The sequence below is a fragment of the Babylonia areolata genome, chromosome 11 (genome assembly GCF_041734735.1).
Source record: "Babylonia areolata isolate BAREFJ2019XMU chromosome 11, ASM4173473v1, whole genome shotgun sequence".
Classification (NCBI taxonomy): domain Eukaryota; kingdom Metazoa; phylum Mollusca; class Gastropoda; order Neogastropoda; family Buccinidae; genus Babylonia; species Babylonia areolata.
The window spans coordinates 2,543,719-2,558,748 of NC_134886.1; the positions used below are offsets into that span (position 1 = coordinate 2,543,719).

The 15,030-nt window shown below is 46.4% G+C and overlaps 1 protein-coding gene across 1 annotated transcript; it reads right to left on the bottom strand.

Moving 5' to 3' along the window:
• Nucleotides 1-3,468: 3,468 nt before the first annotated feature.
• Nucleotides 3,469-11,618, bottom strand: LOC143287456 (uncharacterized). Its single transcript, XM_076595456.1, has 2 exons — nucleotides 11,390-11,618; nucleotides 3,469-4,006 (listed from the first exon to the last, which is right to left on the bottom strand). Exons 1-2 carry the CDS (start codon nucleotides 11,570-11,572, stop codon nucleotides 3,629-3,631), a joined length of 561 nt encoding a protein of 186 aa, XP_076451571.1. The 5' UTR covers nucleotides 11,573-11,618; the 3' UTR covers nucleotides 3,469-3,628.
• Nucleotides 11,619-15,030: the final 3,412 nt, after the last annotated feature.

The window sequence follows — 15,030 nt, forward strand, 5'->3', positions numbered from 1 at the left end:
GAAATCAGTTCCATTGACTTGATTAAACATTCTGAACATGCACATGTTTGCAGAGCACAGAAGACGTTTAAAGTTGTTTGTACATCACTACATGGCCGTGATGGTGATAGAACTAGTCGGCAGAGGTGAACAAATGTTACTTTTAATATGAAATAGCCCTCATTTAACATGGAATGTTCTTAAGACAGACATCGTGATTTCTTTCACACATTGGTTGAATAATGAAGTATTAATGAACTGAAAGGAGGGGAGGGTGGAGGTAGAACAATGTGATAGAGGGAGAGGGTAATGTTCAATCTTATCATCCTAAATTACTGTACCTATTGGTTACGTTACATTTCTATGGTTTGTGGAACGAAAAACGGAAAAGCAAGATGGTGGCACCTTATTCTAGTGACTGAATCCGCATCGAAATTCAGTTAAATAGTTTACAAAAGAGTTAAAATCCACCTAAAACGGGTTGCAACATCTGCTAACGGTAATATCGTTTCATACTTTTGAACGCGATGGGTTATTTAGATGTGGGAGCAAAATATGCAGTTCTGACCAAATCTAAATGACATATTTGTACAGGCTTGCCTTTGAACAACGCAAAAAATCACCTTCAAATCATGATCAATTTCCGTGTGGTGGCGGCAAACCTCACGAACCGTTGCACACACTCGTAACTTTACGCAACAAAAGAAGAGATATAGTTCAGTATAGATAATGTATAATGCGCCATCCCTCCCTTTTTTCCCACCAGACATACATTTTTGTCAGCCGATAATGCGACAAACCGCTTCATGACTGCATTTGGTATGTGCTGGGTTAGATTTGGGAGCGAATGAAATATCAAATCGAGAGAGACAGAACCGGATCGAATTACTACCATAAATTCACCCGCATTCCGTGCCATGCGTGTGCTGCCACTGCACTGTCTCTCATTTGGATGCTGGTACATAATATAAAGTAATCCGGCAATATGATCAGAAAAGAAAGTTCACCTATGTGCCTTGATCCCAAACTGTAAGTTAATGGTTATAGTAAAGGTGGTTATATCTCCGAGGCATACATACTGGCTGCTCTGATTTACTTTGGTTTATTTAAAACAAAACAAAAACAAAAAAAACACAACAACAAACAACACGACCCCAAAACTGCATATCTGTATTAAAAAACACTATATATATGCACTCGGTATAGGGCCTACTTTATTTCACTTTTTCCCTACACGTGGTTCGGTTTTTTTGTTTTTTTTTTGTTTTGTTTTTCTGTACACACAGGAACTGCCATGGTTTATAAATATGGATCGATGGAGAGATGAAGAAAGATACAGGAGCTGTCGTGGTTCATGAAGATGGATAGAGAAAGGGATAGAGATACAGACAAAACAGAAACAGTGCAAAGAAAAAAGAAAAGAATATGTAATACTATTTCTCTTTCACATCATCCACCTCTCCCCTGCATCCCTTACCCTATCCACCAGCCCCCCTCCCCAGAGACTCAACCCCAGTGCACAACTCACACAAAGGACAACAAACGAAGACGACAACATGACAGTCATCTGACAAGTCACTGGGCAACGCCTGCCGCGGGACAACCACCAACCAACCAGCTAGCCAGACAATAACAACAACCACGACAACAGTTTCAGTTTCAGTAGCTCAAGGAGGCGTCACTGTGTTCGGACAAATCCATATACGCTACACCACATCTGCCAAGCAGATGCCTGACCAGCAGCGTAACCCAACGCGCTTAGTCAGGCCTTGAGGAAAAAAAAAAGAAAAAAAAAGGTGAATAAATAATAGATAAGCTTACACAAATAAATAACTATAATGTAAAAAAAACAAAAAAACAAAAAAAACAATGATGATAAATAAGCAAATAGATGTAAAACATGAAGACACACACTCACATATACACCCACACATGCATAACGACACCAACAACAACCACAACAACAACAACCGTTGATTAAACTACTTCCTCGGACACTTTTCTCAGTCCCTTCGACATAACGCACACGACACAAGAACAAACGACAACAGGACAACACTCGGACAACTCAGATCTGTTGCGCGAAACCACCACCACAAACACACCGCCACCCCTCGACTGTTTGGTACATGCCTACCTGCTCTTTTCGTATCCACGCAAATCACTCTCCTTTCCAAACCTCTCCAAACCCCTCTTCTGTTCAAATCTCTTTAAATTTGTCTCATGTTCAAATCCCTCCAAAGCCTTATCCATTTCAAATCCATCTAAACCTTCCTCCTTTCCAAATCCAGCCAACCCTTCTTTCCATTTCCCTCTGAACCCCCCTTCGTTTCAAATTCCTCCATGTAACCCACACAACAAAACGTTACTCCCTCTTTTCAGATTCCTCCTAACCCTTTTCCTGTTCAAATCCATCTAAACCCTTCCACTTTTCAAATCCCTCCACATCCCTCTTCTGTTCAAAGTCCCTCTATACAAACTCCTCTCCTATTCAAATCCGTACATCCCTCTCCTTTTCAGACCCTTTCAAACCCCTCTCATGTTCAAATCCTTACAATCTCTCTCCCGTTCAAATCCCTCTGAACTAACCCCTCTCCTGTTCAAATCCCCTCAACCCCTCTCCTGTTCAAATCCCTTCAAACCTCTCCTATTCAAATCCCTACAATCCCTCTCCTATTCAAACCCCTACAACCCCTCTACTTTTGAGACCCCTTCAAATCCCTCATGTTCAAATCCCTACAATCCCTCTCCCATTCAAATCCCTCTGAACTAACCCATCTCCTGTTCAAATCCCTTCAAACCCCTCTCCTGTTCAAATCCCCTAAACCCCTCTCCTGTTCAAATCCCTTCAAACGTCTCTCCTGTTCAAATCCTCTAAACCCCTTGTTCAAATCCCTTCAAACGTCTCTCCTGTTCAAATCTCCTAAACCCCTCTCCTGTTCAAATCCCCTAAACCCCTCTCCTGTTCAAATCCCCTAAACCCCTCTCCTGTTCAAATCCCCTAACCCCTTTTCTTGTTCAAATCCCTTCAAACGTCTCTCCTGTTCAAATCTCCTAAACCCCTCTCCTGTTCAAATCCTCTAAACCCCTCTCCTGTTCAAATCCCTTCAAACCCCTCTCCTGTTCAAATCCCCTAAACCCCTCTCCTGTTCAAATCCCCTAACCCCTCTCCTGTTCAAATCCCCTAACCCCTTTTCTTGTTCAAATCCCTTCAAACGTCTCTCCTGTTCAAATCCTCTAAACCCCTCTCCTGTTCAAATCCTCTAAACCCCTTTCTTGTTCAAATCCCTTCAAACCTCTCTCCTGTTCAAATCCCTTCAAACCTCTCTCCTGTTCAAACCGACTAAACCCTTCTCCTGTTCAAATCCCTTAACCCCCTTTCCTGTTCAAATCCCCTAACCCCCTCTCCTGTTCAAATCCTCTAAACTCCTCTCCTGTTCAAATCCCCTAAACCCTTCTCCTGTTCAAATCCTCTAAACCCCTCTCCTGTTCAAATCCCTCCACATAACCCACACAACAGAACAACAAGACGCAATGACAACATGACAGCCACTGGACAGTTACTCAGCAGATCTGTCGTGTGCGGCGAAGGAACCCGACCACCACCACCACCACCATCATCAAGGCCGGCTGGTCCAGGAAACCGGAGTTACTTCCTGGGACTGTCTGCCCTCTCCACCCGGGGTGGCACGGGGGAGGGGGAGGCGGAGCGGGGTCGGGGTCCGGGGGGCTGGGGCCAGGGCAAGGGGAAGCGGGCCGATGAGGTGGGGGTGGAGAGAGTAGGGGTGGTGGCAGCAGCGGTGACCGTGGGGAGGGTGGAGGGGGGTGCGGGGGTGGGCACGGGCATCTTGGGGGCGCGCAGCGCGGCCTGCATCTCGCGGAGCAGCGCCGTCTGGTCGGTGCTGATCTGCATGTGCAGGTCCGACAACCGCTGCTGCAAGACGCGCTCCATCTGCAGGCGTTCGGCGTCCATCCGGGACAGGATGTCCAGCTTGCTGTCGTCCAGCATCCGGGTGTAGCGGTCCACCTGTCCGCAGAGAGATCATCACCATCATCATCATAATACAGACAGGATGCCCAGCTTGCTGTTGTCCAGCATCTGTGTGTAGCGGTCCAGCTTTACACACAGTGTCATCAGTGTATTGACACTTATGATAATAATAATAATAATTATTATTATTATTGTAACAGGGTGCGTGTATGCGTCTCGTTCACCACACCACACCAGAGTCGGGGTTCGGTTCAAGACGGACACCTTTATTCCCATGAACCATCCACAATTAAAGGGAACAAAACAAACAAAGACAAATCCCTGCAACACACACACACAAAACCCAACCCTGTGTGTTACAGCTGCTGCACTATAAGTACTCTTTATAAATTCTTATATTAAAATCCATACCATCACTCTTTACTCTTTCTCTCCAATCACACGTCAGCCAACATATCTCTTGGCTAAGATTAATAGTTGCAGTTACCAATCAAATTACCTATAACTTTACTAACCTAAAATAATGAGTGAATGTAGAATAATAATTGTCACAATAATAATTTAGTCTATCCTCACTTAATAGTAATACACACACTCCACTATTATCTTAGTGAAGAATTACATTTTTCATTTCAACTTAACCTTCACCGTACTTTGTGGGTCTGACAGACCCATTTTTGCCTTAAAAAATGCCTTTAAAATATATTTGGTGTCCGATTAATTTGAAATTTCATGACTTTTGTTGTCACAACATATGCATCATTTTAGTAAATTAATGTACACTTTAACTGATTAGTTAATCAGTTACGTGATTGTGAAAATTTTTACCTGCATTCCTACGTTGTGGGTCTTACAGACCCATACTCCCGAAAGAAGAGAAAACACTAAGTACCCTTATTCGTAATTCGTGGGTCTCTCAGACCCATACTCGCAAAAGAAGGGAACAAACCAATAATCCCTTTGTACTACGTGGAACGAAGTGATTGTGCGTACATGACTGATGACACATAGGCTACCTCACTGCTTCTGTAGTTGGCTGGCACATCGCATCCGGCTCTCACGGAGAACACAACAGTACAGCAGGCTACCGGTGTCATTGCCTCAGGCAAGTTATATTTTGATGATTATCAAGTTTATTAATTGCCATCAAGTTAGCTTGCCATCTGTTCGATACTTTAGGTCGATTCCAACATCGCCATCTCTGAAGGCATCAGTAAGCATTGCAGAGAACATGAGGCTGAACAGCGTTGGAGCCAGGACGCAGCCTTGCTTGACACCATTTGTGACAGCAAAAGGAGCAGATGTTTCGCCATTGTCCTGGACTCGAGCCTGCATGCCTTCATGGAATTGGCTGACCAAGGAAATAAATTTCCGAGGGCATCCGTACTTTTTTTTTTGTTTTTGTTTTTTTGTTTTGCTGCCCCATCATCTGCGCCGTTTCAGTGGCATTACTCCCACGCCGCTCATTTAGATTCCCCCATACACGGCCACACCCGGGTTCGTCCGTCGCAGTCCCAGCGTCGGCAGTCCACAGGGAACCATCGATGTTAGGTCGCCTGGAGGCCACACACCAGAGGAGACCCTGCACTGCTGCTGAGTCACTTCAGTGGTGTTCAGTGGTGCCTGTTCTGTTTTAACGTACTTAGGACACCACCTACTAAGCCCCCTACTAACGACAATAATGGCTTAGTCGCGGAGCCAGACTGAGCGAGCGTCTCTCCCAGAGTGGAGACCGCCACCACGTCCCTCAAACAACAGCCCCACCATGAATCTGCCGACACTGACGACATTGACAGGACTCACCCAAAGCACAGAAGTGGAGGGGTATCGAAACTGAGGTCACCATGAGAGCAGGGCATGAAAGGTCACAGACTTTGAGACTATTTTGTTTATATTGATGACGATGAAGGGGGAGGAGGATGACGATGATGATGACGATGTTGCTATGGAGGTCCATTTTGGTTTGGGACTGCGTGACGAGGCTGTACTCTACGCTTCCTGTCATAATGATATCCCGGCGTTAACCAGGCCCGAGAGATACAGACACTTGCAGTGTTGGTCAGGTAATTAGAGCAACACACCCAAAGACGCATCCTTGAAGTGGATGACACTCGACTGTGTGGTCCCAGTCTCCCCATTTAAGCCCACAGCACACTCAACTCTGGGTAGGAGCCGGCCACGGGCCGAAAAACCCACCTCCGCTGGGATTCGAACCCGCGTCCTCCCAGCCGTCAGTCCGCGACGCTAACCACTTCGCCACGGCGGCTGGTAGGGCATCCGTACTTGGCCATGATCTTCCACAGTCCCTCTCTACTCACGGTGTCGAAGGCCTTGGTGAGGTTGACATAGGTGGAGAACAGAGCAGCATTTTGCTCCTGACATTTCTCTTGCAGCTGCCTTGCAGCAAACACCATGTCGGTGGTTCCGCGCTCTTTCCGGAATCCACATTGGCTCTCAGGCAAATGACCTTGGTCAAGGTGTGCTGTGAGGCGGTTTAGTAGGATCCTGGCAAGTATCTTGCCTGCGATGGAGAGCAAGGAAATGCCCCGATGGTTATCACAGGCTTGCCGGTTCCCCTTTCACTTGTACAAGTGAATGATAGATGCATCTTTGAAATCCTGGGGGATCATCTCTTCTTTCCACATGAGTGAGTACAGCTGATGGAGCTTCTCAGTCAGCACAGTGCCTCCATCGTTGTAGACCTCTGCTGGTATGGAGTCTGAGCCAGGTGCTTTGCCACTGGATAGCAGATGGATTGCTTTCTGGGTCTCAAGAGGTGTTGGCGGATCGTCCAGTGTTTCGTTGATGGGGACTTGTGGGAGACGGTCTATGGCTTCATCATTTATGAAGGAAGGGCGATTTAAGACACTGTTGAAGTGCTCAGCCCAGCGTTCGATAATTTTCTCCTTCTCGGTGATCAAGGTATTCCCATCTGCACTGAGGAGGGGGGATGATCCTGAGGATGTGGGGCCGTAGACTTCTTTTAAGGCATCATAGAACCTCTTCATATCGTGCCTGTCAGCATATCCCTGGATCTCATCAGCTTTGTCACTCAGCCACTTATCCTGCATCTGGCGTAACTTTTGCTGAACAGTCCTGCGGATGGCATCGTACGCATCCTTTTTTGATGTGGACTTTGGGTTGCTGAGGTAGGCTTGATGCAGACGGCGTTTCTCATCCAGAAGCTGCTTGATTTCATCACAGTTTTCATCAAACCAGTCTTTGTGCTTTCTGGTCATGGGTCCCAGGGTCTCTGAAGCTGTACTATAGATCAGCTCACGCAGGGTCCTCCAGTCAGACTCCACATTCTGGTTGTCCAGAGAGGCGGATTCCAGACGATCTTCCAGCAGCTCCACAAAGGACTGTTTGATGGTGATGTTTTTCAGCTTAGCGATGTTAAGCCGTTTTGGAGCCTTCTGGCCTTGGGGGCGTCTCTTGGGCTGGATTCGAATATTCAGCTTCGAGACTACAAGGCGATGGTCTGTCCAACACTCGGCGCCGCACATGGTCTTTGTTAAACGTACATCTTGCCTATCCCTTTTCCTGACGATGACATATATATATATATGTGTGTGTGTGTGTGTGTGTGTGTGTGTGTGTGTGCGTGCATGCATGTGCGTGCGTGTGCGTGCGTGCGTGCGTGCGTACACCCGCACATTCCAATATTCCGTTGCTCCTACAGTACACATGCAAACACACACATACCTCATCCTCTACACACACACGAACACACACACACATGCGCGCGCGCACAGAGCTCTCCTGACGTGTATACTTACATGCTCGCGCACGCACACAAATACACACACACACACACACACACACACACACACACAAATATATATATATATATATATACAGAGGCTGCCACACATACACACACACACATACAGAGGCTGCCACACACAGACACACAGATACAGACACAGACATACAGAGGCTGCTATTGATTGGCCGGAAGAGGGGTGGGAAAAGATCTGATGACAGGAACGTGTTGCTCAGTCTATTGAAGTTGGAAAAGCCCACATTAATTTGTATGGGTCTGTCAGACCCACGATGTATGAATAGGGGGTAAGCTCTGGATTCCTTCTTTAGCGAGTGTGGGTCTGTGAGACCCACAAAATATGGATAAGTGGGAAAATAACCAAGTACGGTGAAGGTTAAACTCTTAGGCAAACCTCAAAAAAAAACATTATTGACAGTAGTAGTAGCAATAATAATAATCATCACCATCCATACCCTAACCATACTGCACGAACACAGTTCAGTATTATATAATCACTCAAAAATAGGCAAGGCTTGTCAACCAGTTTACCACATACCAAGATTTCCGCCATACCAGAAACCTAATTTATAATAGTCCAACCATACTTGCTGAGCATAGTTAATTCACAATTTTTCCTTCAAAACCCAGCAGTTATGTTTCCAATAACAACTGTAATATAAGCATACCATAAATCACTAAGTTACTGATAACTAAGTTAGGTTACAGTTATCAAACAAACAAAATATCTCAAGTCATAACAGAGATGACACATACCCCACGAGTGTAGCAGAGGCACATGTGTACACCACACTGACCGCCAGTCTGACCATCCGGGTACGGGTAGTAAGTAACTTCACTACCCTCCAGCATGGAAGCAAGTCACACCGGCCAAGACCCCCTTCTGCTCCCCAGACAACGCGCACTAAACTCTCCTGTGGCCTGCATCTAGTGAACTGTTTTTCATTCAAACCTAACCGTATCAGAATATGCCTAAATCCAAATAAGAATAGTGGGAGAAACCGAATGAGAATAAACAAGGGAAGCAACTAACCCTTGGATGATATTTAACCTGGTGTATTAATTAGCTCCCTTACTCATAAACTCATACTCATAAACATAATTATCTATCTCTATAATATCCCTACCACATTATTATTATACTAGTACTGGTACTAGTACTACTATAGACAGGATGTTCAGCTTGCTGTCGACCAGCACCTGTGAGTAGCGGTCCATCTGACCACACAGACAGTGTCATCAGTAAAATGACAACGACAACAACAATGATGACACCACCACCACCACCACCACCACTACTACAGACAGGATGTTCAGCTTGCTGTCGACCCTCATCTGCGTTAGCGGTCCACTGACCAAGCACACAGGAAGCACATTACTACTATTACTGCTACTACTACCAAAGAAAAAGAAAAAAAAAAAAAAATCTCGAAGGTCTCACAGCTAGTTAATTCATTTTTACTAGCTGCGTCCAGGGCTGGGCATAGGAAGGTGGGGCCCAGTCCTCTCCATCCGCCTGTCTAACATTGCCAGACCGATGCCAGCTATCCATTCTGTGTGGGGTGAGGACAGTCAGAGAAAAATGATTTCCATAGGAACTCAACAGCTTGTCGAAACAGGGCATTGGACTTTGATTACCGGGGAACAGAAATCCAATACAGAATCGATTCTGCCACGTCGTCAGCATACACAATTACTTCTACTGTAATCAACGTCAATTTCATCGTCATCGTCATTACCACCACTATTATCACCATACCCTTGTCACCACCACCACCATCATTGTCATTATTATCATGAGCAACATACCCCTCCTTTTCTCATCCAACCCTCTCAATCTGTTCACCACACAACCAACATTAATTAGCTGATGAATCTGTCGTGGTTAATGCATGCTGGGTAGAAGAAGACAAAAATGACTGCAGGATTCTTCAAAGACAAAAAACTAAAGTTTATAAAAACCTTTTGGGTGGTAGTTGAATCCTCTTTGTTTTGACACGACGTTTCGGACCACTGGCCCGTTGTCAAGTGATGAGAAGAGGACAGTGTGAATTTGAAAGCCTATGTGAGGAAAGGGTGATGACATCTCACTACTTTCTGTTTTGATGGGCCATGCACACTAAACACTTGCTGATCACCATTCAGTGCCATACGTACTCACTCACACCCACACACACACACCCACACACAAACACATAAAATAAATTGCATACACATATATATTGCTTCTAAAAAGAGGGATAGGAGGTAAAGAAAGAATAAGGACAGAGAGATCAAGGCAGAAGGGCCCAGGCGCTGGACGTCAGTGACTCTGACGTTCAATCCACTCGGCTGTGCGGTCCCCAAGCGGTCAATGACGCGGCTCTCCATGTACTTTCTGTACGTGCTGTCACTGGGGTTCTGCCACACAGCTGAGATTCTTCAGCTTCACACAGCTGTGTGGCAGAACCCCAGTGACAGCACGTACACGTGGGCGAGAATTCAGCGCTCTCACCATTCCTCTACCACACGTGCTGACCCAGCCTTACCTCTATCCTCTTCAGAATGTCACTTTAATGCTACACATTACCACGTGCTGACCCAGCCTTACCTCTATCCTCTTCAGAATGTCACTTTAATGCTACACATTACCACGTGCTGACCCAGCCTTACCTCTAGATATCCTCTTCAGAAGGTCACCCTAATGCTACACATTACCACGTGCTAACCCAGCCTTACCTCTATCCCTATTCACAAGGTCACTCTAATGCTACACATTACCACGTTCTAACCCAGCCTTACCTCTATCCCTCTTCAGAAGGTCACTCTAATGCTACACATTACCAGGTGCTGACCCAGCCTTACCTCTATCCCTCTTCAGAAGGTCACTCTAATGCTACACATTACCACGTGCTGACCCAGCCTTACCTCTATCCCTCTTCAGAAGGTCACTCTAATGCTACACATTACCAGGTGCTGACCCAGCCTTACCTCTATCCTCCTTCAGAAGGTCACTCTAATGCTACACATTACCACGTGCTGACCCAGCCTTACCTCTATCCTCCTTCAGAAGGTCACTCTAATGCTACACATTACCACGTGCTGACCCAGCCTTACCTCTATCCCTCTCCAGAAGGTCACTCTAATGCTACACATTACCACGTGCTGACCCAGCCTTACCTCTATCCTTCCTCAGAAGGTCACTCTAATGCTACACATTACCACGTGCTGACCCAGCCTTACCTCTATCCCTCTTCAGAAGGTCACTCTAATGCTACACATTACCACGTGTCTACTCTACCTCACCTCAAAGGGTCACTCTAATGCTGCACGTGACCAGTCAGTTCAAATTGCACACAAAGACAGGCATATGCGTCCTGGTCATTAGTGTCTTAGTGGGCCAGTGAATAGTGAACAAGTCTGGAGGGAAAAACAAACAACAAACAAACAAAAAACCCGAAACACTTCGACCCACCAGGTGCGTTAGGTACCGGGGATCGAACGCAGTACACTCTGGGCGAGAAATCTACGCTTTGACCATTCGGCCACCACCACTCCCCGATAACCCACCCACCTCCGCCACCCTACCCCTACCCTATCTCCCCCCCCCTCGCCCCCCCCTTTCCCCCACCCCCACGCCCCCACTCTCAGCTCACCTCTCTAAGGCGCGTGTCGGCGAAGGATCTGACGAGGTCCATCTGCTCTTCCTGCAGGGCGGAGACCCGCGCGCTGTCCTCGCGCACACTGCTGACCTCGCGCTGCACGCGGGACGTGGCCGTCTGCACCTCGTCCAACCGCTTCTCCATCTTGGCCGCCATCCGCTCGATCTGCCGCCGCATCTGCTCCTCTGCTGAGGCTGGGTGAAGGACGGCAATGGGGTGTTGTGTGATGTGTGTGATGTGTGTACGGTGGGTGTTGTGTAGTTTGTGTATATGTGTGGTGTGTGTAGGGTGGGTGTTGTGTAGTTTGTGTATATGTGTGATGTGTGTAGGGTGGGTGTTGTGTAGTTTGTGTATGATACTCAGTCGTGTCCGACTATGACCGTCAAAACAGCAGAGGATGCAACTGCTGTCCTGACTATCTGGGCTAGAATTTGATCATGGTGGGGAGTGTCTTGCCCAAGTTACATCCCCACTGTCTCGACCAAGAGGGTTTTAGGACAGTCGGCGTTGGGATGGTTCCCAAAGGCCAACTAGCCCCCGAGGCTGCAGCACTAAGAGCCAGTGCAATTGTGCCTCCTAGTTTGAGAGTCATAGTTCATCACAAAGGACTAAGTTGTAAATGATTTCCCACCGCGCTGTGTGAACGAACACATGAATTAGTGCTTGAGAGTTTGAGTGTTTTGTACATGGTTATGCATGTAAGTTTTTCATTAAGTGTTTCGAATGAATGTTTCGAATGAACTCAACGATACTATCTATCTATCTATCTATCTATCTATCTGTCTGTCTGTCTGTCTGTCTGTCTATTTATTTATTAGTAGTGGTATTAATATCTCTCTCCATACGAACGGCGAAAGAGACGACGCTAACAGCGTTTCACCCCAATTACCATCATCAAAATATTGCAAGCGGAAGGCTCTTATACTGAAGAGGTGAATGTTGACAAAGAATACCACAATTCTGACGACGGAAGCTAAAGGTTGGGTCATTCAGACACCCGCTGGGCATCCGAGGGGTCTGTGTAGAGGAGAAGAGAGGACTGGCCGTACTGAGTGAGTTAAGAATTTTTTCCCTTCTTCTTCTTTCCTTTTATCTTTCTTTCTTTATCTATTGCTGCCCGACCATCTGCACCGTTTCATTGGCATAACTCATTGCCGCTCATTCCGAGTCCTCCACCCCGAACCCCCACCCCACCCCTCATCCCCCAGCACCCACACACCCCACAACCACACACCACACAGCCACACACCCCACAACCACACACCACACACCCACACCCGCTGGGTTTCTTCTGTCGCAATCTCAGCGTCGTCACTTCACAGGGAACTATCGATGTTAGGTCGCCGGGAGGCCACACACTAGAGGACACCCTGCACTGTTGCTGAGTCACTTCGGTGGTGTTCAGCGATACCTTTTCTGACTCAACATACACAGGACCTACTTAGCCCGCCATTAAAAATAAAAATCGCTAAGTCGCGGAACCAGACAGGATTAAACCAGTCTCTCTGTAAATTGAAGCTGGATCGGATTTCTACCCCAACTGAAGGGCACCCCGAAAAAATTGCACGTAAGGCGAGGATGGTTGCAACCCTCAACACATGTCAACCCCTACCAAGGTTTGTGCATCAGAGATTGACCCCTGACCCATCCCCCATGCCAAGAGGTAGCCACTGTCAACCTCCCCCCACCCACACACACATACACACAAGAGGATGTCAATTCACAACTAGTGTATGATGTATGATACAGCACACAGGTCAGACAACAGCTACTGACCCCCACCCCCTCCACTCCCACATAATAAGGTGTACAACTAACAGACTGAAAACTGACGACATTGGCTGATAAAAGCCCTGCACGTATGACAAATTGCCACTGGCAGTGCACAGTGTGATCCGGACAAAACCTATTTACTTGCCAAATATGGCACAGAAACAAACTGAATGTCTGATATTAATAACGAGGACACATGATCCCATTGAGCTGACAGGTTTGCAGCGGCTCCTGACAGAGCAAGCACACTGATAGTGTGTGAAGACATGTCCCGGCATTCAGCAGATAACCGCACCCCACACCACCCCACCTCCTTTCCCTGTTCCTCAACACTCCCGCTCATAATCATCCTGCCCCAATCAGTCCATCAGCGAACGTGTGGATAAAAAACGAAACAAGCAAAAAAACAACAAACAAGCCAACAAAATAGACTTGTGTGGTGCTTGGGGAAAACCACAACCAGATGACCCAGACATACGACCCTGACTCAGCCGCTGGCTACATGATCACTAACGCAGATCAGTTTCAGTTTCAGTAGCTCAAGGCGGCGTCACTGCGTTCGGACAAATCCATATACGCTACACCACATCTGCCAAGCAGATGCCTGACCAGCAGCGTAACCCAACGCGCTTAGTCAGGCCTTGAGGAAAAAAAAAAAAAAAAAAGAGGTGAATAATGATAGATAAGCTTACACAAATAAATAGTAACTATAATGTAAAAAAAAACAACAACAAAAAAAAACAACTAACGCAGATTGATTTTACTATTCATAATTGTAATTGCTGTTGTGTTGTTTTTTTTCCCCCAGGAGTCTGCAAGCAGAGGCTGCACCGCTTGTCAGTAGCCAAGCAAGTGCGAGCGTAGTTGAGTGTGCATGTACGTGTGTATATGACGTGTTTTTTGTGTGTGTGTTTTTTTTTCATTCTTGGAAAGATGGCGTTTGATCTTTTATCGGGCTTGCTTTAAATTAGCTGTGTGGTCTTTTTTTTTATTTAATGCATGTTGTCTTTTGTTCTGGTAATTCATATACATCAGAGACCACTTCTCGTGATCTGATTTATCTCAGATAATAAAGTGAGTCTGATTCCTGTACTTCCCCCTCACCTCCCTGCTCTCTCTCTCCCTCTCCGTGTTTCCGTCTGTCTGTCTGTCTCATTGTCTGTCTGTCTGTCTGTCTCATGTCTCTGTCTCTCTGTCTGTCTGTCTCTGTCTCTCTCTGTCATTCCCCAACCACCACTGTCCCACGAGGACAAAAACCGTGGAAGCGTACACCATCCAGCAGTTGCACTTTCCAAAAAAAAGAAAAAAGAAAAAAAAAGTTTTTGATTAACAAAATGTACATACGCAGAATGGTAGGAGATTTATCTCAGCTAAATGATGCGGTATGCTATCTCATTTCAGTATTCTTAACTCACTCAGTACGGCCAGTCCTCTCTTCTCCTCTACACAGACCCCTCGGATGTCCAGTGGGTGTCTGAATGACCCAACCTTTAGCTTCCGTCCTCAGAATTGTGGTATTCTTTGTCAACATTCACCTCTTCAGTATAACAGCCTTCCGTTTGCAATATTTTGATGATGGTAATTGGGGTGAAACGCTGTTAACGTTGTCTCTTTCGCCGTTCGTATGGAGAGAGTTAAGGTCAAACATGCCTCGCCTGTCTGTTGTGGGTATCATTTTGATATGTCTATGACAAACAATCTTTCGCACAGAACGACAGACAGCCAGACAGACCGACAGGCAAACATGCAGCCATGCAGACAGACACACACATATAGGCATGTATCAGCATACTTACACGTATTCTTGTATTACATCATGTCAAACCACATAAAAGCACATCGCAGCACACTGGGCCCACCTT